Consider the following 25,992-nt stretch of genomic DNA (forward strand, 5'->3'; position numbering starts at 1 on the left):
ATGATATGTGACAAAAATGATTTTGAAAAGATAAAATGTTACTTAGTTATGCTATCATCAGGGGGATACTATTGCCAGTTGTTTTACAGCTTTAATTTTCAATGAATTTCATGCTCCTCCATCTAACTTTGTATTGAAAATGCATGAAGTGTTTGTAACCATACATTAAGCAACCAACAATCAATCATGTTCATCTACATTTGAACAATACTAACATTTATTGTCTCAAATATGAGAAAAAAAGGTTCAGCAAATTCTGTAAATTTTGTCAATAGTCAAAAGAAACCCAGAACATTCAAATCAAAAGTCTTTATCTCAAATGTTCTGATTTTGAATATAGTAAAAGTTGAAGTTGAAAAAAATATTCTGTTTTATGCACATCATATAAAACTGTTGCCTTTTTGTGCTTTTCAGCATGTAAAGTTGGTTACTACAAGTCGTCAGCTGGGAACCAGAAATGTTATCGTTGTCCAGATCATAGTTACACCAATGTGCCACAGTCAGTACAGTGTACATGTGACTCAGGATATTACCGAAGTCTAACTGACAAGAAAGACATGCAATGCACTCGTACGTACATTTAGTATTATAAAAGCTGAACCAATAGGGTTCTAAATTTTTTGAAGATATGACATTATCTTGGACTGTTTTTTTTTGCCTAAGTTTTTGAAGTTAAACAACTGCTGTACCCTACAACAATTTATTGTAAAAAATGAAATTAGTTGATAGATAGGTGATCATAAATCAGTGCAATTATAAGTCAACCATGTAATAAAATAGTTCTATTTCAAAAGTATTCCACAAGGGTAGTTCTTTTTAATTGTCCTTCATTCTACTTGCTGAAAAAGGCAACTTCAATGGGATTCTGTAATAATGGCTGTTCTTTAGCCTGAAATGTCCAAAAATAGAACAATTGAAATTAAAACTGATAAAAATCTGGATTAGAAATATCTGACAAATGTATTTTAAATATCAACAATAAAAAGAAAAGCATGTTTTAAGGTGTTCATTTAAAAATTTTGACACTTGACAGAGACACAAACTTGTTCAAAATATAAATTCATTCACATCAAAGACCTGTAAGAGATCTTAATCATGAAAACGTAATAACGTAATATTTATTAAATTCTCCGATTGTTTTCATACTTTTTATCAATATATATATTTTGACAAGGCCTTCAACAGGTAAAAATGTATAATCAACTAATAAATGCCAGGTATTTTCTCACTTCACAATGAAAATTTAAAATCTGAAATACAGGCCATTTATAGGTTTGTTCACATCTTTTAACCAGGTAACCTTCATTGTCTAATTTGAATATCAGCCTGATATAATGACATCCAGACAGGTAATTTTGATGGCCGATCATTGATAAGGTTGTGATGTATCCATTGACCACCTGTAGTAAGTTACAAACAGGAGACCAGGTCAAAAGGAACCAGAGCAACCTCCATTATGATAAAAGGAATACATCCATTAGAGCCAATCGATATAATTGCTACTTTCAATTTTCTGACAATCAGAGCTTTTTTTATGATATCCCATTTCAATTGCAAGGTATAATCGTAAATATTCAGTGTTTAATTGTATGAATAAGGTGAAAGGTGGTTTGGTCCTCGCGTTCGTTTATATTTACTTTTATGTATTGTTGTTAGATTTAAAGAAAAAGTCTTTCTTTAGACATGATTAAAAATAACTCTTTATGATGAATCATGTATAATTAAGTTGTTAAAAGAAATTTGCTTTTGTAAAATTTATGGCTTTTTTGTTCGCATTTTCAAGTACAGCGAATTAGAATTGAAAAAACGGCTTCTTGCTTGACTTGGAAATGTCGCTATGATTCTGGAGGGTGATTAAATACTATTAAATTTTCAATTCATATATTATATCTTGACAAAAATCAATAATTTTGTGTTTTACAAAGATTTCTGTGACAGAGATTTCTATGGTGTAAATTGTGAAATAGGTTTGTTTGTTTGAAATATGTTGACGTCTGAAAACTTAATTGTTGTATGTCATCACAGCTCAACAAAATTTTTGTTGTAAAAATTGGATAATTTTTTTTCTAATTTTATAAATTAAAATTATTAAATTGGAAGAATCTATTATAAAGCAATAAAGATTGTGAATTAAAACTTTAAATGCAGTTAAATTGTTTAATTTGTCAGGTGTCTAAAAAATATCCCAAATTGTCTCATGTGAAAGCTACTTATAAGTTCTACCAGATTTTATTGATATATAATTTAAAAATAATTAATGTTGATGTATTGCCATTGAAAAATTTTGAAAAAAAGTCACACATTGAAAAATAAAGAGCACATGCAGGTACATGGAACCAAGAAACACACAAGCTGTACACTCTGTAAAACTATAATGCAAAACAGCTTTCATAGATATAGAAAGATGTGGTATGAGTGCCAATGAGACAACTCTTTATCCAAGTCCATGTTTAGTTATAGATTGATTTGTTGATTGGTGTTAAGCACCACTTTCAGCAAAATTGGCTTTAATATGGTGGTCAGTCTTTATTGATGTGGATAGTTGGTGTACACAGAGAGAATCAGCAGTCTTATTCAGGAAGAACTCAAAATCCTATTCTCTTAAGATAAGGAGTCAACTCATTAGGGGATTGAACTATTTGTGTAATGTATAAGAGCATTTTTCCCTATCCCTCATCTGATATTTATTCAAATATGAGTTAACAATGCGTATAAATGAAATTTTACTTTGTATTTATAGAGCCTCCTTCAGCTCCAACAAACTTGAGAGTGACTGAAAAGACAAACAATCGGTTGACTCTGGTTTGGAATAGGCCTGTTTACGATGGTGATAGAGCTGATTTGTTTTACAAAGTTATCTGTTACAACTGTGATCACAATGTTATCTATGTTCCAAGCCATGAACTAAATTCAACTAGGTTTGTAGAAATTATTTATATGGTGTATTTCAGTTTTGTTAAAAATTGCCAAATAAATTCAAGCTAGATTTAGCAAAAGAAAAATCATGCTCATCTCTATTATAAGTGTTATGACTGACTAATGAGTAAAAATTACATAAAAAGCTGATTGTAAGTCACCAAGAATGCTGCATATTTTTTCAGTGATTTACTTAAAAATAAATACAACACTACTGAAGTTTCTACAAAGTGTAACCAACAAAAAAAGTCGAGGCTAACCAATTTATTACATATATATTTTGATTGGGAAGCTCTAAAAAAAAAAACAACCATCCAGAATATATGATTCTTAAAAAATTCCAGCTTACTAATTTCTATATCAAAAGTACCTCTCTGTACAATAATTTCTTAAACAGCGTTAAGAGTTTATCATGGAAAACCTTTCGTTGAAGTGGATTTACAATATTAGGTCTTCACTTTGTAAATTAACTAATTGAAGGCAAAACACAGTTAATATTGTCATTGAATTGTGGGTTATGATTCAGACTTTTTTCACAAGTCTGAGTTCGTCCAAAGAATCCAAGCCATCACATGACAGGATATAAATCATTGCTTGTTATATGCTGAAAAGAAAATCAATTTTACGACGGAAAGGTGACAGAATTTAATGAAAATTTGAATAAAATAAAAAAGTTAGGACATTGATAATTTTTACAAATTGATTTTTTTATCTCACCGAAAAAGTGAGTTCTTCATTTTGAATGAAAGATGTAACCCGTTTGTTTGAAATATAAATGAACAGAATACACAAATTTTAGATTGAAAACTTTCTGAATTAAGGCAATGGTAGTTTACAAATGTTCTCATAAATCAATTATAAAGGTACAAATCATGGTAACAAAAAAAAAATTGCGGGAATTTCAAAAAAAGGATGAAAAATTGTTGTGTTGAGAGAATAAGCTTTTCTTGTTCTACATGCATCAGCCTCTGTGCAAATCAAGCTGAGTGTAAGCCTATATCTTTATCATTATGTTAATGAATGGTTTCACTCTCACTCTGTACATGTACTTTATGAACAACGGTCAATTTTGTAAGCCATATTTCTAAATAGATAGGTTATTTCCTGCAATATTGTAAGGTTAGCAGTAAATGGGTTTTATTATTCTTAGTCATTCATGTTCAGTAAATTTATAGCTGAAGAAAACATGAATGATAACACTGTTTATGGATTTATAATATGGAATGATTATTAAATTAAATATCTTAAGGGCTTTTGTTTTCCTGGTTTGATATGACATGTTATATGATTTCATAGTAATATTTTTTCCTAACTTACACTCTCAATTCTCAGCCTATTTTGAAAAGGAGATAGAATTGAGCAATAAAAAGATAAACTTCTATTTAGGAACACATGATTAGCTTCTTTTTATTTTACAGTTTAACACTACAAGGTTTGAGATCCAGCACAGAGTACAATATAACTGTTTTATTTTACAGTGTAACACTACAAGGTTTGAGATCCAGCACAGAGTACAATATAACTGTCTTTGCACACAATGGAGTTACAATCACAAGTAAACAAAAACCACAAAGTGATTCAATTAAAGCCAGGACTGACTACAGTCTAGCAGTTATAGACAATCTAAAAATAGTACAGAAACTTTCTACTGGAACTGTTGTTATAACATGGGAGCTGGCCCAACATGTCAAGGAGGAAGTAGAATTGTATGAGGTCAAATGGTACCCATCGGGATTCCCCAATCTGGTGTTATCTAATGAGACCACATTCACCAATTACACATTTCATAACTTGGATCTTACAAAAGTCTACAATGTGCAGGTTTGTTTACTTGTCAATTTTACGGGTGAAAATATTTTTACAGTGAAAACTGTCTAGACAGAACCAGACTATAGTGGAAACTTGTCTGACTTCCTTTGGCTTCAAAGTCCCCTACCAGCAATGTATTTTAAACCTGTTTAAACCTTAAAAATTTTCCGTCAGGGTTGGATTTTTAGGCAGGGTTTACAGTTCAAAGTAATTTATACTATTTTTCACATTTTTTCACATTTTATGCGTAGCTTGAGTCATAAAATTTATTTAATTGCAAAGCATAAATTTCTGACTTTTGACCAAAATGAATTTGAAGAAATTGAGAAAACCAAATTAAAATGAAAAATTAAATTACTCAGAGTGGTAATGTGGAAACTTAAGCAACATCAAAAGTTGATAAATTCAACTTTCTATTAGGTTTTAGATAAAAGTGGAAAAAAAAGGATAAAGTCAAGTTTCGATTAGGTTTTCCAGTTGTATGAGACATTCAGTGCTACTTCTTATGAAAATGTAGTCATTGTATTTCTTCCCCCAGTGGAACCACTAATTGCTAAAAAATTGTCACTTGCACTTAGGAAAGACGACTCCGTGTCATGATTGGTGATCATGACACATCTTAGGAGGAATGTTTTCTAATAGACTGGACACGCTTTTTAATCAAATTAACTTGTTCCATTTTTTGCAGTATTACATGTTGTCTCAGATCCATCGATCAAGTAAATTTATATCTAATGGAATACTGATTTTTTTCCCATGTCACCTGATCGGGGAGTGTAACGGAACTTTATTTTGTGGACGAAATTTAAGTCTCATATCAATTGGTTGTTGCTTTGTGACTCACTTTCATTCGAGTTCTATGAATCTGATATCAAATCATCAAGTCTTTTTGCATGTCTCTCAGGAAAAATTAAATCCCAAGAAATTTAGATTTTGCATTATCGGTTAAAGATGAAAGAATTTGGTTCATGTGCATTATGCTGTTATAAAGATATTTGAAATGATTATTTTTATGGTTTTTTTGTGAGATAATCTGAACTCATGATTTGTCAAAGAATAATTTCAGAAAAGGATCTGACTTTTATTACTATAAAATTTTAATAATTTAAAATTCATCTGATAATATTATCAACTTCATGATTAATATGTCTTCAATAAGGTCTAAAAATAGATTTTCAAAGTAATGAAATAACAGTTTTAGAATCAGATTCTATTCCTATAGCATTAACAAAAACAAAAAAAATCCAACACAGACAGTCAACCTTTGAATATGCCATAGATAGATATCCTCTTGTTTTATTTTTACATCTAAAACCTAATGATTAAATAGTCAGTATAGTTTTAACTGATTCCTGATTGATTTACGATTTGGTTGTTGTTTTTTATCCTGATAGAGGACATTATTCCTTGACAAGATCATTCTTAGGATGTTCTTGGTTGTTGTAATGATACTTGGCATGCAAACCACTTATTGATCAAGATGGAAAGCCGTTTCCAAGAAATTAGACATACTATTTTGCTCTAAGCGTCTTATTAGAGCTCTTGTACAAGTTCCACATGTCAAAGTCGTTGACTTGTATTTTTTTCTCTATTTTTTGTCTAACAAGCAGCTGATGAAATGGGGCGTTGTGACAGCGGCTTTATAAAAAACTAAGTCAAATCACAGGATAGCAATTTCGAGCACAAAATATAATTTTCTATCTAATAAACTCTGTATTGATTTTCTTCCGTAAATTGTTTCAGCAACGATTATAAGTAAAAGCGATATGGTGAACAGTTTGAACTATAAAATAACAATAAAAGCCAAGTGAATGTGGCAAGCAGAGTCCTTTTTGTTCTTAGAATGTTTCCAATCAATAACTTGACACTTTCATGTGAATCAAATATTTGCTCGATTTGGTAATAAAATAGAGAATTTCGAATCAAGTTTTGCAAATACAGTTGACAAAAAATAGTAGATGGGTTTTACACTGCAATAATAGACGTCCTGAAACACAAATATAACCAACTCAATTCTAGTGAGATTTGGTTAAAGCAATTTGTCTCTTCCTTTGATCTTTTGAGAACTGCATTAAAAATTAAAAGATTTTAACGATTGTTGAATAGCTAAATACACATCTTGTATTAAATTTACATTTGTTGATGAGTGTATGGTTAATTGGTTTGTTATAAACCTATGGATCAGTTCATACTTAAGTAAACTAGGTTCTATTTTATTGTTCGGTAAAAATGTATTCAGGATACTCTGAGAAGAAATTAGTATTTCAATTTTATGGCTCAAACATTTCATTGTTTGTCTTTAAAAAGTGGTCACATATGTTTTGTGAGAAACAACCCATGAAATTAATCTAGCTATACATTACTAAAATGCTAATGACAAAAAGAAAGGACTTCATAGGTACAGTCATGGAACAGGGGTTGGGGTGCTATAACAGAAAAGTGTAATAAAGTGTTCTGTTGCTAGTTGTTCTAGTTGAGAAGACATTTATAAATGTTAAAAAAACACCTTCACCTGCAGTATTACAGTGTGTTAGTCTTGCAAACAAGGGCAGATCATCATTTTAGATCAGTTTATTTTCAATTTAAATGGAAGTCAAGAGAGTTTATTTTTTGCCCTACTTTTCCTTAATTTTGACTGATAGATCGTTGTTTGTTTTGTGACCAGTGGTAAATATTTTGATCTTTTTTAGGAAGAGTTTAAAAGAAGTTCTCAACAACATTTAAATTTTTTCTACTGGAAAATGATGTTATTTAAAATTTCAAACACACAAATGTACTATGTATTTATTTGATCAAGTTAATACTCAAACGAATTCTAAGTGCCGATAAATAAATAATTTCTTATTTTTTCAAAAGTACTGTTTTACATAGTATGGTTAGATTTCTACCTTAGAGATTGACAGAATTTTGTTTGTTGAAAATACTGAAAAAAGAGATTGAAATAGCTCCATAGTATGACCACCCATGTTTTAGGATGATCTTTAAATTTTTAAAAATTATCTCTTTGCATAATATGCAAAAGAAAATTAATATTAATGACTTGTTTAAAATATAAGCTGTAGTCAGTTTTCACAGATTTATTTGAATTAATTACAATTTGATCATGTTTTAATGTTGGATTATAATTATTCAGCTACTTTTATCAAATGAAAAAAGCAGTTAACAGCAAAGCATAAGAATTAAACATAGCTTGTGACATAATGTACTATCGAAATAACCATTGTGTAAAAGCTTTATGTTTAAGGTGAAGCATTGTAAGCCCTCGTAACAAATCTTAATTCATGGTGTCGGATTTAAATGAACTTTATACATGTGATCAGTCTGGCAGAGAAAGGCGCAGCGGGGACTTAAGTTTCACATCTTTCTATAAAATCTATTCTACCCAAACCGATTACGATAATTGTTATAGCATTATGTAAAGTTTTTTGCCTTTTAAAGTGAAATATTTTTATTTTATGATTATATACACTTGGCTGGTCACAAAGAGAGAGAGCAAAGATAGCTACATTATATCGTGTCAAGTTTTATAAATATTTCGTTGTTTGTCAGCAATTTAGATTTATAACCTGTGCTTATTAAATATTTTAAAAGGCTGTATAAAGTTAGTATGTAATTATAAGAATATCCACAAAGTGCAGACATTTTACTCTCATGAAAGATTGCAATTGTCGCAGGTAACCAAGATTGTTTGATGCACGAATTCAAAACGCATAAAAATAGCAATTTTTTAGTGCACAGCAAAATTTCATGATTGTGAAAAAGGTTTTATTTTTTGGCGGAGAAAGAAGTCTGATGAGTTGAAATCAATACAGTTATGAAATAAAGATAAATATAGCCCTCTAATTGAGACAATAATGTCCCTAGTGTGCAAGAATAAAAAAATCAACAATTTCAAATTCATAAAATATTTACAATCTGATACTGCTGACAATTTAGAAATATATTTTCTATGTAAAAATTGTCAAACGTGGGAGATATGCACTCTATTGTGACATTGCTTAGAAACTAATGTCATATAGCGAGAAATCTTTGCGACTAAAAAAGAGAAGCCATTTTCTTCCTTTTGTCACTTAATTAGATACACAATTGTGTAAAATCCAATGATCTCTCCCTCATAGAAGTGTATTAGCATGCATAAGCTGGTTCTGCTGTAATTAGATTATCTGTTGCTTTAACATGAAGATGACCATATCCTAATTATATCACTTCAGTAGTGATAGGTGTCCGTCCAGAGAATACGTATTCCTCAGGGATGATCGAAACATTTTATCCATGTCTTGTTGTAACTTCTAAAGTGTAATTAAGCATTTCTGCTATATCATGCCAAGTAGAAATATAGAGATTTTAAAGATAGGAATAGCGAGTTTATAATGAAAGCAGATTTTTTGTCTTTTGGGAAATTCAACTTTTGATGCCTAATTTGATAGTCCGGGGTACCAGAAATAGTAGTGTTAAATTGTCCTAATCTGCAATCAAGTAGGGATTATCTCACAACAAAATCTCTCATTGACTTTGTAGTATAATTCAGTATTGATGGAAAAAGGGAATAATCTAAATAGAGCAATTTTGTTTTATAAAACATAAGTGATGTAATTATCAGATACCTTCTAAAATCTTTAACCTTGTACCACTGTTTCTCCCTTGACAAACTGTATAATCAAACATCATAAAAAGTTGAGTAAAAAGTAATGATAATTTGCAAACATTTCAGTGTATTGTTTCTTGTTTACATATATAATTGAATTGCAGCAATTCAAGTCTAGATACTGTGTTAGAAATAGACTTTATATTTTACAGTGTCTCTAAAGGGATAGGTAGTGAGTTACAGGATTGACATGAGGCTTTTAGCACCATTAAAAAGTACTTTTCTGCAAGTAATTGGTTTCCATTTCCATAGAAATTTAAACATTATAGTTAATTTTCAAAAGGCTGCATTAATGTTACAACTTTGAATTTTAAAAAGACATGAATAAAATTCATTCTTTCTGTTCATAATCAAAAGAAAATTAACCATGATAGAAGAAGTATCATTGAAACTTTATCCAAAGATAAATATTCAAAGTGACAGTCATTATTTGGAAATTAAATCATCATATTTGATCATCCTGAATATCCCTGAAATATTTGCCACAGGACTTTAAGAAAGCAATATTCAATCATAATAAATGCTATATGTAAAATTAGATCATTTGTATCGTTGAATCCCTCTTGTGTACTTATACTGCTAGAAAAATTCTTTGATAAATTGCTTTTCCTGTTTCAAAGCCACATGGATTTAACCTTCGCTGTAACAAAATCAACATTAATAAATGTGAACAACGTAAGAAACCTAAATTTGTATGATCTTAACTTCCTCTAGAGAAAAAGAAAGCCATTGATCCCTTATATATATACATTTTGTATAATAGTAAGACGTAGAGACGGCAAGATTTAATCAAAACCAATCTGTTTTAGATTATATGACCTGTTTGTCCGACATTAACTAAAACTATCGGACAATCTATCTCAACCAGTTTTGTCTTAAATTGAATTTCCTTCTATTGACCAAGTATATTACAGAGACAATTGGAAAGCTTGGCTTCAGCAGTATAATAGTCTGAACACCATGTTATCTAAGAATAACTTGGATACTATTGATAGATACCTCAGGCGACTTGGTAATTGAAAATTAAAAAAGCAATAATTCGCTTGCTGATAAATTTGTAGAATTATCGGAATGGTGTACAAAAGCTTGATTGTAATCCAGAATTACTTACTGGAAACTATGTACAGGGATTATTGAATAAAAACCGATGGTAAAATTGCCTTGTAAAATCTTATTAGTTATATAGATTTTATGATACAATGGGTTTTTTCATTTCATAAGTTGTTATTCGTCGAGGCAAAACTGTATGGCATCGTAATAAAATGGATTTGCAAATTGAATTAGAGAATTTCACTTTGTTGCTGTTTGTCTCTCATTTCCAAGGGAAATTGTCTTAGATTGACAACTTTAAAGTTGAACGAGAGAAACAACATCAAACAAAGTGAATCTAATCTACGATGATTAGGAGTAGCAAGGAAATCAGTAGGATTAGAAAAAATGAATTACTTAAAAATAGCAATGCTTTTATTGAATTATTTTTCGAACAGAATTAAAGAATCAATGATAAATGTCTTAGGTTAGAATGCTGGATTATTGACAACACGATCCGTGCTGTCAGGGCAATAATTGTGACATGGAGGAAATTTGTGTAACATTGCTTATCTACATAAAAAGTAAAAAAAACTAAGCTGCCATTCAAATACATAGGTGCATTTATATAATTACCAGAATAAGAACATGTTTGAATTCTTAAATAATACTGCATCCATAGACAGTTACTCTGCTTTTTGGGTAAGCCCATTCCTTTCATTGAATCATACTGATTTTGTATTCTATAGAAGGTTTGATGAACATTTTCAGGGTTGATTTGTTGTTGATTGCTTAATGTTCAGTGGCAAATATTTCATGTGTACCTTAGTTGAAGGTCTTTCTAAAAAAAAAGTATGAATTTTCTAAATCACAAGATTCCTTCATTTAAACTGAAGCGCTTGTTCAGTAAATCATCACAAGCAGTTTTGAAGTGCACAAGCAATGAGACAATAAGACAACAAACCAACATCTATTGGTCAATTGTGAGGTCAATATTCAACTACTTTCTTTAATTTGTTTCTTGCTGTTTGGAAGGGATGTAATGCTAACCAGTCAGAAAATTGTCTGTAGGCCTTCATTTGATGATATTACAACACATTGTGATGTATTGAACACTAACTATAGTTGTATATAAATGTCTGAGTTTTATGAAATAGTTAGTATGTATGGTAGGAACCATGTCAAGAGACAGTCTGAACACAAGGAGAATAGCTAAGTTATTATTTTATTATTATTCTCTATTGGTTAGACTGCACTAAAGGTTAATTCAATAGAGGACAAAACAGAAGTTTTTGATTTGATTATGGATGACTGAATATCTGTTCCTGCTCAGATTGTTAAACCTTAACTGACTATGATGACATTGTCTGGTTTGAAGGTTTTTATATAGTACACAAGAGATCACCAACACTAGTACAGTTTCTTTGATATTTGGATGGAAAGATTAGAAATTCAGTGGGAAGTAGCATCACAGTTATCTGTTTTAGAGTCAATGAATTTCTGTAATAAACTTGGTTTTCTTTTATACAGTCATTAAGGAATAATATATCTACTATCTAAGTTGAATTTGTCATTCTGAATGATTCATGAACATGTATGAAATGGCCTCTCAATACATAAGTCGTAATACAATACAAATGTTTTGATTGTCTGTTTAGCTTTGATTATTTAGCATTTTTAAGATGATCAAAAAGCTACGTCTTCTATTGAAGACTGTCTTGTGTCCTATAGATGTTTTGAGTATTCATGTTGTTAGGATGCTGTCTATGGGTAATCGACATTTATCCCACAGATATCTTTGTATTTATATTTTTCAATACTTGACATATGAATCATTGCTTTATTATACATGACTCTGCCTTTAATTCCAGATTCGAGGGAAGACTACCAATAAAGGTTGGGGAGACTATAGTGATCCATTACAGATCAAAGATGGAGACAACCAATTAGGTAGGTTGAGGATTATTTAAATTTGAATCAATAACAAGCCTGCATAAAGGGTAGATTGGCAAGGACCCCTTGAATACCAAACATCGTTGAAATTGTACTGTAACATTTTACAATATTTTATAACTCTGTCCTCTTTGTTTGTCAGCTTCTAAGACTACTGTGTTGATATGTCATTACTGTATTTATAAATTATGTTTTGGTTAGTGAAAATAGTAGAGATAGACCTAATACTTTGAAATAGGGATGGTGTGCTTCTAGTTGATATACAAAGTCCACATCCACTTTATATACTGTGGAAAACATTTCTCAAAGAAAAACCCTTTTATTAACTTTCTTCTTCTTGAAGGTTATAAGGGAAACAACTGGCTGAGATATGTTGTGTTTGTTTATACTAATCAACGCAACAGGTTGTTGAAGTCTTGTTCTTGCGCCAGTGTACAGAGTTTAAGTAATGCTAGATATAAGACACTTAAAGTACATCTCACCGTCTTCAAAAAGACATCAGTCTTATTATGTAAAGTACGTTTCGGATTTGATTTACGAAGGAAAGACCCTGGAGAATTAAGATTGGAATGATAGACATTTGATGACAATACATACTTGCTGTAAAACATGCACATTACAATGAGAGTTTGTGATATCGGCATATTTCATTCATGTAAATCACAAGTACATAAGTGCACCATACATTTCCTTAATTAAGTGTTAGTATGATAACAAGGTCTATTAATTATATAAAAGATTTTATACTTGTATTTTGTTTTGTTTTTGGCATCACATGTAAATAGGTTAGTATGGAAACTTTAAAAACATATGTTTTTGGGAAATCACAATTCCTTACCAAATTCTTGGTTTGATTTGTTAAAATCATCAGAATTTCTGGTGTTTCCCTTTTCTTTTTCAATTTACCGCAAGAAATTACATGTAAATGACTTAAAGCTACAAGAATCTCCAAGGAACCAAATCACTCATAGCAGGAAAAACAAAAGTATTGAAATACATTGTGCCTTTTGAAGAATCCTCTTCAGGAACCCTTTTCTAAATGGGTGTGCAAAATTGCAAACTTTACAATTAGTACCCAGGGAAATCTTGATACACTTATTTCAGAAAATTTGAAGTGAAGTTGGTACAAATACATAAATTTTTTATACCAGTGAAATTAAATAGTGAAGTTATCTAAATCCACAATGTCATATTTGTCATTTCTGATTTCACTTTCATCTTTCATGCTTGACTCTGTCTTCAACAATAATATAATGAAAAGAAATTTAAAAAGGCCTTATATTAGATTTATTAGATTGAAATCCATTACAGGATTTATTCATATTGCAACTTTCATTGAATTTCACATGGCATATCTTATCATTATCTTGAAAGGTTTAAACTTTGCAAGGGTAGAATATCAAAAAAAGTTCAAAGAAAGAAATATATGTATGAATGAAGGAAAGTTAATGTGTCTGTGTACGTTGTTAATATATTGATAAATAAAATTGAATAAGAATTTATTTCTGTTTTGAAATCAAGCACTATTTAGTGATACAAGACTACCTATCCTTGTCCTGTATCCCCCTCCATTATAATGAAAACACTGGAAAATATATATAAAAAGTGTTTCATAAATGAGTTGATGCCATAATAATTTATCATTATTTATCAATTATAACTGAGTCATTATTATATATGGGATGCATTTATTGGTATAATTAAAGAAATCCAAAGCCTAAATGATCCAACTTATCATCAAACAATGAAGCCTGTTTTGGTTTCTAATAATTTCATGTAGACAAACAAGTCTCTTACGTTGAAACATTCAGAAATGTGATATAAAAACCCCAAATAAAACAGTACAAAAGCAAATTTAAGTGAAGTCAAACTCAGATCATGCCATTTTAGAATTTTACATTTTAACAAACATTAAAAACAAAGTAAAACACTAAATGCTTCAGCACTGAATGAAACTTGTGTTATTTGTTGATAATTGTTTATAATTATATTTTTTTCTCTATTTCAGAAAAAGTAGAATTAGAACAGCCCATGCCTTCAGTTGGTATTATAGTAGGATCTATCATAGCAGTGTTCCTCTGTATGTCTATAGCAGCCATTATGATCATCATTTTACTCAAAAGGTACAAATAATTTATAATCTTTGTATGTAGTCAGATATATGTTTTCATCTTTTTGGATTTGTAAATAATTTTTGTTCTCGTCTGTTGTAAGTAGACCCCATTTTCATTCAGATGAAGTATTTAATATATTTACAAATTACATTTTATGGATGGACAAAATTGTAGGCAAATTTCTTGACACTATTTATTTAGACTGGTTGAATAAAAAATACCACAAAATTGTCACGCTGGAGGTTACAAAAGGACACTTATCAACACCCTGGGCAGTGGACATTTCTAATTTAATATATAAAATAATATTTATATATAAGTAGATATATTTATGCTTGACCATGAACTTAACAACAGAAGGATATATACTTAGTGTCAGATGGTTTACCTTATGCTCAAGGTACTGAAAACCTTAAATTAAAAAATAACAAGACTTTGTTTACCGTGTCTGTACAGTGTAAATCTGATATTTAAATGATTTGTATTTTAATTTAAATTTTTCTTGAAGAGAAAAAAATAATATTTTAAAATATAAACCAAGAAAGATAACTCATATGGATTAAAATTAATTTTCTGATTGACATGTGAAATAAAAATTTATATTCATTATTTCAGAAATCGTCCACAATGCAGTGAGACAAAGGGAGGCGACTGTGATACTCTACATTATGGACACGGTGAGGGTAGGCACTTATAGCACTGATGATAATTCATTAAGTTTATCATTTTGTCATACTCATCATATGAAACATACAGTAAAAGACATGAAAAAGTGAAACTTTTTCGTTGACAACTCAAGTCATCAATTAACTGAATTATAAGTCAGAATTTATTGACTGTTCAAAGAAGAGCGTGGTTGGTTCATATAAGAATTTTTTTTCACAAAAAGCAAAACCATTAGAAATTTTGAAATTGTCATGTAAAAGGAAGTTTCACTTTTCAATACTATTAAGTTGATACCTTTGCTGTATTACAGTAAAATAACCTGTAATATTGCATATAATACATATATTATGAGAAATTAACTCAAATACACATATCATCAATCCATTATTTATTGTATGTTTTATTCTTTGCTCATACCTTAAATTATATTTTAATTTTTTTTAATTTTTAATTTTTTTTTTATATATAAACTTTATGGTTATTAAATCATGTTAATTTCTCATGATGTCACCTAATTAACAAACAACACATAAACAAATTAACATTTTACATATCGACTATAAAGCATGTTATGGGAAGGGATTTTTATGAATGATGCATTTTTCTTTGGTAATTTTTATGTGGAAAGTTTGGTTTACAAATAGTCATAAAAAAAATATAGGAAATGATCCATCACAAAAAATGACTAGATGTTTTATGTTCATCCATTTATTATTGTCATTACTGATGATGATTTCTAGAGCATGAAATTGATAAAAAGAATATTCATTTCATATTCCCCATTTTTCATTCTCAATTTTTATCATTTCATATCTATTAGTATTGTGGTAACAATATATTGATTTATAAGCATACAATTCATTCTGTGCTGAAATTTTATTTTTTGCTTATGTTTGGCTTATATGGCTGCTTGTTACTTTAGAACTTTATGCTTACGTAAACCATATATATATATATTTTGCATTTTGTAACATTAGGACCTGCTAATTGTTCCCTATTCCTCTCTCCTTTCATTTCATTGCAATTTGCCTTGAATGCCAGAATGCTGTTTAAAAATGAGAATTTTAGGTTGAGTTTGAAGCATGTTTATGGTGTATGGGTGGTTGTAAGAAATAGTTCTTGTTTCTGGGGTTTCTCTGATTTCAATGCTCAAATAGTAATAAATTGCTGTACATTATATAATTTGGGCTAATCTCTTGAGAACATAAATATCCAAAACATTTCAATCAAACAAGGAAAATTTAGACCACTTCTCAAAAGTGAAGATGAAGGTTTTATGTTAGTGCTTTTAAGGTTGCAGAAAATCATACAATATTAATCTGAAATTATTTGATCGCAGAAATTCATGCATTAATTATCTCATATTAATAGGTTGCAGAAATTCCTGTACTAATTATCTGAAATTAATTTTTAACTGTATAAAAAAATGCCAAGACTAAATACCATTGGTACATGTATGAAAGGCATTAATTCATGATCAAATGTTTGCTTGCGATCACTGTTAACACAAGTAACACGACTGCTGGTTCTGTTTTGTAGTTGTTCACTGCCCCCCACTGGAGCCCCACATGAACGGTGGTTGTAAGTAATTCTGTATGGTAGATCATAGGCTACTAATGTCACATGTTAATCAATGATATATCACACTACTAATAATCTATATTTAGACAATCTGTTGTCTGTAATGTTAGTGTATGTAGAAGTCCAGTTTTCTCTAGTTCTCTGTTGTGAATCTCCCTTTTCTGTCTCCATGTATTGATATAGGCCTATTGTCTAGTGTTCTTTAAAGAGAAAAGAAGTAATGTTCCCAGAATTGCACAGATTTGATTGAAATCTGAATAAAATATAAATCCAGTGTCCAGGCTTCTCTTGCAAGTATCTGACAACTTTCCGGTTTTGCTTTCCATTTTAAAGACCTTTTTGTCTTAATATTTGTGAAGCAATATTTCATGCAAGAACTCTCAATGGTTATAAAACAAATATAAGAGCAATCAGTAGAATAGAGCATTGTCAGATCTTTGTAACCTAAGTGTGGAGACACCAAGGATTTGTATTTTATTAGATTAGTATTAGGCATTATATAGTCTTACAAATAGCTGTCTTGTTTGCACAAAATTTGTTTGACAAATACATATGCAAGGTTTGAGTGACAATAAGTGCTTTGCTGTATTTATATATGCTCAAATTTGTCAAAGTTCTTATAGCAAAACAATATGCATGTGTACATGTACTGTTTTGGCAAGTTGACCACTATTTTCAAAGGTTGTAAGCTGTTGAAATTTTCAGGCGTTAAACTTGGTAAATTTAAGATGAATTTATGTTTCTTAAGCTGCTGCTTTAAGCAAATTTAATTTCAACAGCTTGCATTTTTTCAAAACCACAAAAATTTTTAAATTTATGACCTTTTTATAAATTTGTTCACAAATGAATGGTTTTAGCATTTTAATAAAATTTATATTGATAAAGTTTGATGGCACCATGGAAATCAGAAAGTTTAATGGCATGGTCATAAATTAATCTTAGAAGCTTCAAGCACAAAATTATAAGGACTTTGAACAATTTGAGCTGATGTAGTGCTGTAGACTTTGCTTTACAAATCAGTTTCAGTTGGATACATTATTCTGTTCATTTGTATAACGTTTATAGAGGGAAACTGAACACGCCCATTAAAGATAAAGGAACCAAAATTTGAACTTAAAATTTGCTACTGTACATCAAGTTTCTTGACTCAACAAAAATTGCAGATTTTCTTTGCTTTAGAAGATACATGAAAGTGAAAGTCTTTTGGCCTTTTTACAGATATAAGTGATTTGCTGTTAAATGAAATTATAATTAGGAATAGACGTATTTACACTTGTATGCAAATTTGTCTGCCATTACGTAGAATCACACAGGTTCCTGTAAACTTTGACATAACAATTCAAGAAATTTGACGTCACAATAAAAAAGTGATTGTTGCTTGACGTCAAAAGATTATTCGGAGGCGATCTAAGGTCATTTAGAGACAAAATTCAGCTTAATACCAAAAGTGTAAATACGTTTATTGGCTTCAGAAGCACATGTTGTGGTAAAAATAGTAAAGAAGTATTTTCCCAAAACCCTTCCCACGATAAAAAGATTTAAAAATACAAATAAAGCAGTAAAATAGGCCAAGTGATAAATCATACTTACTATAAACCTCTTACGATCATGATGTTACATAGCATTATGTTGTACAGTCGGATTTAGTAAAATCTTTCTCTGATGGTGACTTCGATCTTATATTGGTTGTCAGATATATTTTCTTTAGGTGAAAATTGGTATTGACTATTTTAGAGTTTGTCCCCTTAAATTACATATCTGACCTTTCCATCTCTTATAAATTAATTCAAGTTAAGGCTGATGGTTGAGAAAGAAATCATGATATTATTTTTGTTTGGTTGCTTGTCTCTTGTGTGATAGATTATAGATATAACCATACACTGGTCAGGTCAAATAAGAAATAAGTTAAAGACATTGAACAAGTAGTTATTGCCATGTCCCTTGATTTTCTTAAATGAATTTATTTAATAGAGGATGTAATTGTTTCTTAAGTAGACACCAAAAGTTTCTGTGTACTGTAAACAAACTGACTTCCGTAGCAATTTTATTTTGTGACTTTCATTAGTAGAAAAATAACTTAAATAGGTAAAATTTTAACTTTATAATATTCATGTCTAAAAATTAAAATTAATTTATATTAAAACATGATTAATGCTTTATTTAAAGACTTTAGTTATTAAAAATATTTTTTCATTAGTTTATTTTCAACCCATGCAATAGCATCATCAGTCTTATTTTAATGTGTTTGAGATCAGAAGGATTTTTAAAAAATTAAAATCTATTAGGAAAATGTTAGTCCTGGGGAATACCAATTTGACAATTCTCTTTTCTACCACTAAATTAGTTTGTATCCCTCTGTTTTATTGTAGGTCAGATTACTAGTTAATGACGATTCATTTCGAAAATATGGTAAAATCACGATTAAGAATTCTATACATGGCCTGAGGAATCAAAATTTAACGACATAAAAATGATTTTATTTGCAATGGAATGACTTTTTATAGCTATCAAATCCCATTTTCCCCAGGTTTAAAGTTTAATATGGAGGATGAATTGTATTAATCTTTCTTTCACTTCATTACGCCATTTATTTTGCATGTAATATATTTTCACTGTTGAGCTATTTACATTTCTCCTTCTCTTTGAAGTCACAGTAATCAAAAACATTGAAAACAAAAGACAAAACTTGACGAGTATTGATTTGGATTGAAAAATCTTGATATTAAGTCAAATACCAATGCTAAAACACAATGTGAAAAAAAAAAAGCATTATGGTAATAGAAAAAGTGGAATTATTTAGAAATAACCAAGCAAAGCTATAAAATAACCATTAATCACACGACTGCTGCTTGACTTATAATATGGCTTTGTAGTTAAAATAATCATGGTTGAATAAGGAATTTTGTAATAAAAAATTCATTTGATGGTAAAACTGAACACTTTCTGTTAGTTACGGAGCCTTGATGTGCAGCGTTCAAGAAAAACTTTCATGTTAAGAGTAAAAAGGGTTCAAACTGAGATGGAAAATGCATCATTCATATATGTAGCATTCGTTGTATAATCTATTAGGTTTTTTTTATGAATAAGGGTTAAAACAAGATTCACATGAAGCATTGGAAATATAACATTGTTTTAGTGAAATAAAAGAACACAATACCAGCTCAAACTGGTACCCTTTGTGTTGGCAAAGTTGCTGCATTATTGTAAACTAGTGTCATGGACAGTGGTCATTGTACTGTATACATGGTTTTGGCATTTTGAGAGCATCTCAATTTGTGTACCAGTTCGATTTAGTAGGGAAAAAAAAGAGTAAATTCTTTGTAAAAGTGATTAACGAAAATAGTCTTCATACCTATTTTCCAATATCAACTTTTATTTCTTACTGCTACTAGTATTAAAAAAAATGTATATAAGAAATATAGCAATTTTAGCCATTGCTTCATGTAGTCTGTTTTTCTGGAAATAAAATGTATGTGAATGTCTTTAATATTTCATTGACTGATAAATGTATTAATTTTTGCAATATTTCATTTTAAGAAGAAATTCAAATTTAAGGTCAAATATGGAGTTTATTGTAAATATTAATATTTTGTACTGAATACAAAATTAAAAGTATATCATTGCCTCAATGATCTTATTTTAACTGTTAGTCAGCTAAGTCACAAAATCACCTGTTTTGAAGTAGAAAAAAAAAAAACAGTTGAAAAGTGAAAGTTGCGTAATAAAAGATGGAAATGCAAAAACTAATACCTTTTCAGTATGATTTTACTGATTGACAATTTTATTATTTAACCTTCAAAATGAAATAATGACCCCAAAATAATAACATACTATTTATACTTTTCAGTGACGATGCCATTATTCACACCCCCAGGATCAGTAAAGACCTATGTTGACCCCCATACATACGAGGATCCCAACCAAGCAGTGAGAGAGTTCACTAAGGAGATAGATAGTTCTCATATAGTTATAGAGTCCGTCATTGGAGGAGGTATGTACATATTTAACTCCCCTTTTGCTGTTTTCTTTCAATGTTTTCACTGAGGTATTTTCAGAACAAGGCTTTAACTATTAAAAATGTCCAGATTTTTACCTGTTCTGATGTTTTATGCCCTGCTTATGATGGAAGCACAGCAAATTATGTTTTCACAACTGTATTTTTCTCCATTCTGTATCAGATTTAAGTATTGGTATAAAGTAGTTTATCATGAAGTGAACTTATGTTCATTATAATGTAAATGTTGAAAATCTTAGCCAAATTAAGGTTTGACCCAGATATCACTGTTCACTGAACCTTAAAAACTGATTGTACTAGGAAGACATAGTTTGCTATGGACATGTATTCTTGTTTTGAGTTGTTCAAATGTTCCTAATGAGATTAAGAAAAAGTAATGTTTATAATATAAAATTGAAAATTGAAAATGCCAACTGAATAAAAATCTGCAACATTAAATAATTTGTGGTTAGAACGCAACATAAAATTGAGAATGATGGAAATGGGGAATGTGTCAAAGATGCACCAACCTGATCAAAGAGTATGTAAAGGAAAAATTAAGAATTCCTCGTAGAATGGAAATGTCTGTTGCCATCAAAACATTAAATAGTTGAAGGCCACCAATGATTTTAAATATGTGATATTTTAACATTGAAATACTTATAAAAACTTTCCTCTATATCATTTCAGGAGAATTTGGAGATGTATGTAAAGGAAAATTAAGAATTCCCCGTAGAATGGAAATGTCCGTTGCCATCAAAACATTGAAACAAGGAGCCACTGATAAAGACAGAATGGAGTTCCTTACAGAGGCAAGCATCATGGGGCAGTTTGACGACCCTAATGTCATCTACTTAGAAGGAGTAGTCACAAAGAGTAAGCATTTAATAGTACTTAGGGCCTCGTGGGAGGAATTACATTGCTAGTTAATCTCATTAGTGGCTAGCATTTAAAGTTAAGCAACCAACTATCAATCAATTCATTTAATTATATTACATAATTTGAAATTGCACAATCAACCCGGATTCGCCATTTCAGAATCTAATGCATTCTGGGTAATATTTACAAAAACTACACCAAAAAGTTGTGATTAGTTTGAACATCCAAGACAATAGAATGTAAAGTTATTTTCACTTTGGTGTACAATATAAAATTACCCATAGTGCTTTAGATTTTGAAAAGGTAGATTGGGTTGATGGCAATTAATTTATAGAATAAAATATATTTAAATCTATCCTTTATCTTCAAATTTTCATATACATTTTTCAGAATTCATTACATTTTAATTGTTGTAAATTTATTTGGTCTATGAAATGTGAACATCATACTCATTCTGAATTTTAGATTTTGTTTTTGCAGACCATCCAATAATGATTGTAACAGAATATATGTTAAATGGATCTTTGGATACATTTTTACGAGTAAGTAAATGTACTTACTGTGGATTCATTTATTTTCGTGGATACCAATTTTCGTGGATTGAAGAAAACTTGCATATTCATGGATATTTAAATTCATGGTTTTGGCACAGTTTGCATTCATTCCTTTAGAAAATGCGTTATTCATTAAACATCTAAATTCGTGGTTCTCCTGTACCCACCAAATCCACGAAAATTGGTATCCAACGAACATGAATGAATCCACAGTATGATTAATGTTTTGGATTGAGAGTAGATATTCATTGTACTGTACATTCACAAACCTTTTACATGCATTTACTGATGATTTATTTATCTATTTTTCTGGATTGAAGATAAATTGCAATTTGGAGGATATTTGATTTCAGTGGTTTTGCCAATCACTTCATACAAAGTCTACAGACATTACAAGGTCAAATTATTGCATCAAAGAATGGGTCCATGAATCCCAAATCGTTCGGGTCAATTTAAATTTTTAGTTTAATTATTACAATTGTGTTCCTCAATTTAAGTCCCTTATGCTGATATATTAGGCATGTCCAAATTGTTACATTTTACATTAACTCAAGAGTGATTGATTGAATTTGGAAAAATAAAAACATTCTTCTTTTAACAGTTCACACTTTGTTTTGGTTTAAGAGACAATTTTGAAAAATCCTGAATTATCATTAGTAACCAAAGCTCATTCAAAAAACATAGGCCAGTTCTGAAGAAGGTGTTGTTAAAACATTCAAGCACATTAAGCAATGCATCTTGTCAAGAGTGCATGAAAAATTATAGGCAATAAATATTTTTGTTTGAAGATATTGAAGGTATTAAAATCAAAATTAGAAATTGATTTCACTGACCTTGCATAAAATGTGGAGGATTATCATTTCTCTGCGACATCTTGACATTCAAGATTGGAGTAATTAAGCTCTAAATTAGACCCTTTCCCCCTTATCCCTTATACATCTTACGCTCAATTATTTAATGTTCTCAAAAACTCATTTTTCTTGATGACTAAGAACATTTATTTTGCCTGATTTTTAATTAATTATTAACCTTTGTTAGAGGCAACCTATAATTTGTCAGATTTGGCAGTTTTATGTTTCTGTGAACACAAATTAATAAATAAAAATATGAATAAAAGTAGAGTTGATCATAATGAATGTTTTTCCATTCTTGATTAAATTTAATTATTAATATTGATTAGCGATGTGTAGAAAATAGACCAACATTGCTTTTGGGGCTGATTTCATAGATAAGTCTTTTATTTGAAGTCTTTTATTTGTAGTATAGAATGTTACTCTTTTGTATAGCCTTGATCAGCTGATTTCGTTTCTGTCATTATAATTTTGATTTGGAATAAATGGTCTAGCCAATTTCTGTTAATGGAAAGTACAAGTTAGCAAAAATTTAAACCAACAAACTGTCCAAGTGTAGAAAAACTGATATATTCTTACTACTGTATTATTTAAAATATTGTGCAATGAAGTACAATTTCAATATCTAGAAAAAGATGTACTTTTACAGTGATAGAAAGAAACATTGTGCAATCTGGAGACAAAAAGAAAATATAATTGATGATAAAAAATTCTATTTATTGAAACTAAATGTGGCGTAATTGTCCCGACAAACGTTTGGTGACAAGATCATGGTAAAATGTGATTAATTTTAAATGATGAATTGAAATCCTACAGATTTAAATTTTTTATTGTGTCGTCTCATCCATAGGGGAACAATTGTCATGGAGGAAGAAATTACCATTAAATAAATGGACAAATCAAATTCTAAATGAGTTTTCTTAAACTTTATATTATTTTGCCAGGCGTCCCCATTAAAAAGAAGCCTATTCTTGGTGATTATGGGGGATAAAATGCTCCATTTTGATTAGTGTTGAGTAGAATGATTTGGACGTAATACATTAGTTATCATATGAAGCTGCTATTACACAACTCTTCATTAATCGTAATGTTCATACATGGATAAGACGAACATGTGATTTATGATAAAGGAAGAATGATGTAATTGATCACTAATCCATCTTCCTATTATATCTTCTTTACATAAGGCCAGGTAATCTGAAAGGATGGTTTTTGTTTAGACCTGAGATACATAAACATTATCAGGAGGTATTGGTTAGAATTAGGTCTTCTTCATGTGACATTGTCCAAGAATTGTGTCATATATTAAAAACGAGATGTGATATTATTGCCAATGAGACAACTCGTCACAAGAGACCAAATGACACAGAAGTCAACAACTGTAGGTCACTGTACAACCTTCAACAATGAGCAACGTACATATGAATGTCACATCATGTGACTTTGTATAACAATTGTGTACAATTGTGTTACATTGTCTTATTATGAATAGGTCATATCAAGTACTATTGCCCAGCTTATAATTCAAATTAACATATTATAAGGTTGATGCATTATATATCTTAGAATCGTGTTCTTATCATGTGAAATTGTTTTAAGATTGTGTTAAGATTGTAGAAAACTGGAATTGTTTCATATGGATAGCACATAATTTCGATTTTTTTTGTGTTACTTGTAGTTCAAATTTCAGATATTGCTTTTCTTTTTTTTAGAATAATGATGGTAAATTTACAGTAATACAGTTAGTTGGAATGATGAGAGGGATAGCATCTGGAATGAGCTATTTGTCAGAAATGGGATATGTACATAGGGTAAGTCTTCTTCACAGAAATAGGATATAGTCTCTGTGACTTTAAGATGAAGAGCAGAAATAAAAATGCTGTTCCATTGCTTTTTATGCCCCACCTACGATAGTAGAGGGGCATTATGTTTTCTGGTCTGTGGGTTGGTCCGTTCGTTCGACTGTCCATTTGTTAGTCTGTTTGTCCATCCGTTTGTTCGTCTGTTCGTCCGTCCCTTCATCCCACTTCAGGTTAAAGTTTTTGGTCGAGGTTGTATTTGATGAAGTTGAAGTCTAATCCACTTGAAACTTAGTACACTTGTTCCCTATGATATGATCTTTCTAATGTTTTTTTCCCAATTTCACGGTCCACTGAACACAGAAAATGATAGTACAAGTGGGACATCCATGTACTTGAGACACATTCTTGTTGTTAGTGTTTTTGCTGTGTATCTACTGGTTATGTGTCATGGATGGATACCTAGAATCCTTTGTTTTACTATTTTACAAGTGTATGTCAAGATGGAAAAGGATAGGGAACATTAACACCTTTATGGTATAGTTGAAAAATTAATAAAATCACCATTATAGTAAAGCCATACTGTTTTTAAAAGATCTATACAAATTAGTTACTGGTTTGTTGACTAAAATATGTACAATCTCTTTAAATAGTGGTAAAATTTTAGTGATCAGACTATTGGTATATAATACATCAGATTATAAATGAGCTATTTTTGCCTTGGGTGTAATAAAGAAAAAAACAGTGTTACCATGACTTATGAAACTATGATATTTCTATTACAGGATTTAGCAGCAAGAAATATTTTGATTAATGAGAATTTGGTGTGTAAAGTAGCAGATTTTGGTCTTTCAAGGGAGATAGATTTAGACACTACAGATGGTGCTTATACCACTAAAGTAAGTATATTAGAGGGCCTGGGTGGTCAGGGGGAGGTGACTGGATGGTCAGGGGGAGGGATTTGTCTTCATTTCAGAACAATGTACCCTTAATTTCTTGCAAATTTTGTCGCTTTCATATTATTGTTATATCACAGTTTTCCTTTTTTCATGTTCAAGAATTTAAAAACCAAAAACATAGTTATTTGTAAGATGAAATAATACTTGACAAACCTGAGTAATATGATCAATAAAGCCCCATCTGCAAAGAAGGGAAATTGAAATGTTGACTCTAGAAATTATTTTGCTAAGATATGCTGCCAA

At 30.1% G+C, this 25,992-nt stretch overlaps 1 protein-coding gene across 6 annotated transcripts in view; it reads left to right on the forward strand.

Annotated features, from left to right (window-relative positions):
- Window positions 1-25,992, forward strand: part of LOC143056322 (ephrin type-A receptor 4-like) — an 88,012-nt gene that overhangs the window by 56,266 nt on the left and 5,754 nt on the right. For 2 of the 6 annotated variants that reach the window (XM_076229409.1, XM_076229412.1), the window contains 12 exons: window positions 415-570; window positions 2,741-2,918; window positions 4,395-4,737; window positions 12,271-12,349; window positions 14,361-14,475; window positions 15,082-15,149; window positions 16,672-16,713; window positions 20,561-20,704; window positions 21,398-21,583; window positions 22,052-22,128; window positions 24,704-24,802; window positions 25,576-25,689. In XM_076229409.1, coding sequence (XP_076085524.1) covers window positions 415-570; window positions 2,741-2,918; window positions 4,395-4,737; window positions 12,271-12,349; window positions 14,361-14,475; window positions 15,082-15,149; window positions 16,672-16,713; window positions 20,561-20,704; window positions 21,398-21,583; window positions 22,052-22,128; window positions 24,704-24,802; window positions 25,576-25,689 — 1,601 coding nt within the window. The remainder of the gene's footprint in view (window positions 1-414; window positions 571-2,740; window positions 2,919-4,394; window positions 4,738-12,270; window positions 12,350-14,360; window positions 14,476-15,081; window positions 15,150-16,671; window positions 16,714-20,560; window positions 20,705-21,397; window positions 21,584-22,051; window positions 22,129-24,703; window positions 24,803-25,575; window positions 25,690-25,992) is intronic. The other 4 variants (XM_076229411.1, XM_076229410.1, XM_076229414.1 and 1 more) reach the window with 4 other exon arrangements.

This window comes from Mytilus galloprovincialis, chromosome 13 (assembly GCF_965363235.1).
Source record: "Mytilus galloprovincialis chromosome 13, xbMytGall1.hap1.1, whole genome shotgun sequence".
NCBI classification, from domain to species: Eukaryota; Metazoa; Mollusca; class Bivalvia; order Mytilida; family Mytilidae; genus Mytilus; species Mytilus galloprovincialis.